General features: G+C 37.8%; 1 protein-coding gene across 1 annotated transcript; it reads left to right on the forward strand.

The window, feature by feature from the left end:
- Positions 1-339: 339 nt before the first annotated feature.
- LOC121789949 (VQ motif-containing protein 22-like) lies at positions 340-1,059 on the forward strand. Its single transcript, XM_042188272.1, has one exon. The coding sequence runs from the start codon at positions 401-403 to the stop codon at positions 878-880; it is 480 nt and encodes a 159-aa protein (XP_042044206.1). The 5' UTR covers positions 340-400; the 3' UTR covers positions 881-1,059.
- The last annotated feature ends 409 nt before the right edge of the window (positions 1,060-1,468 follow it).

Consider the following 1,468-nt stretch of genomic DNA (forward strand, 5'->3'; position numbering starts at 1 on the left):
AAAATCTATTTGGTCATATACATCAAGTGTTTTAGCTTCCGATCCTAGAAAATATGTTTAGATATATTTCACTCATTAATTAGGTAAAAATGTGGTTGGGCGTTAATTTTTAACGAAAATTTTAAATAAGAATTAAAACATATTGTTTAGGACCAGGAGATAGCATATTTAATATGTGGATCTAAAAAACCACCAATTTTAGAGTTTTAGCCTTTCAAAATTCTAATTTGCATAAAAATTCTTGTTACGTATACCTAACATCATACTACTAGCAACATTATAACTATATATATTACATGGAAATCGAACAATCGTAGTCCTCAATAAATACTCCTAACCACCCCACAATCAACTATTCAATCTTCCCAATTTATCAAACATCAAAAATAAGGCAAAGGAAATGTCATATCCTCACGATTGGATGCAACTCAATTTCACCAATGAAAATCAAACAAACACCCCTCCAATTACCGCCGCCGCAAGTAACAACACTCCGGCCGCCGACGAAGGCCGCGGAGCGAGGCCAATCCGGCGGCGTTCGAGGGCCTCGCGGCGAACTCCCACCACCCTGCTCAACACCGACACCACCAACTTCCGCGCCATGGTGCAGCAATTCACCGGCATCCCCGCCGCCACGTCCACCGCCGCGCCGCCCGGCCACCTCGTCAACGCCGCCGGGATGTTCGATTTCACGCAGCGGTCCAATTTGTATCAAGGGAGAGGAGCTCAATCTCATGTCCAATATCCGATCCATATGCAGCAGCGCCATGTGCTCACGGTAGCCGACGTGCATGGGCGCGGCGGAGGCGGTGGCGGTGGCGCTCCGCCGGAGTCTTCTTCGCCAAATGAAAGTCGTGATTATGAGAGCTACATGCTTTGATCAGCTGACTTTTCATTTCTAGGTTTTGTAAATTCTTTTCTCATACAAATAATGCTGCCTATTTTAGGCAACTTTGTTTTTTTTTTAATGTTGAATTGAATAAGAGGGATTACATTTATACTAAGATCTTTCGAGATTAAAAAATTTGTAGTAATAAAAAATTTCAAAAATATTTGATCCGAATTGGTATGTATTTAATTAGATTTATCCTTTTCATATGCGTTTTGCATAATTGGACACAATAATTTGCTTTGTTCCAAAATCATGTGTTATTTTTTTGTTAGTAGTAGTAATTGATATGCACCGGCAATTTTTTCCAGCTTGACTATTCACTCCATTTCACACTCTAATTTAGTAGTAGAATAATAACTGGTCGCCTAGCTATGATATTTATAATTTCAAAATCTTATTTATTATAGTAGTAAGTACTCATTTTAACATGTATCGTGTCAAATAGGCATATTTTAATTAATTGGTGCTAAATATAATTCTACCTCCATTTATAAAAATATTGTTAGTTGTGAAGGACACAATTTTTAATGTAAAAAATTGATAAAAGAAGAGAGGTAGAAAAAAAATAAGGGAAGT

The sequence above is a fragment of the Salvia splendens genome, unplaced genomic scaffold (assembly GCF_004379255.2).
Source record: "Salvia splendens isolate huo1 unplaced genomic scaffold, SspV2 ctg370, whole genome shotgun sequence".
Taxonomy (NCBI): domain Eukaryota; kingdom Viridiplantae; phylum Streptophyta; class Magnoliopsida; order Lamiales; family Lamiaceae; genus Salvia; species Salvia splendens.

Excerpts from the sequence above, each read along its gene's own strand:
- LOC121789949 (XM_042188272.1), top strand. The coding sequence starts at position 401 with ATGTCATATCCTCACGATTGGATGCAACTCAATTTCACCAATGAAAAT.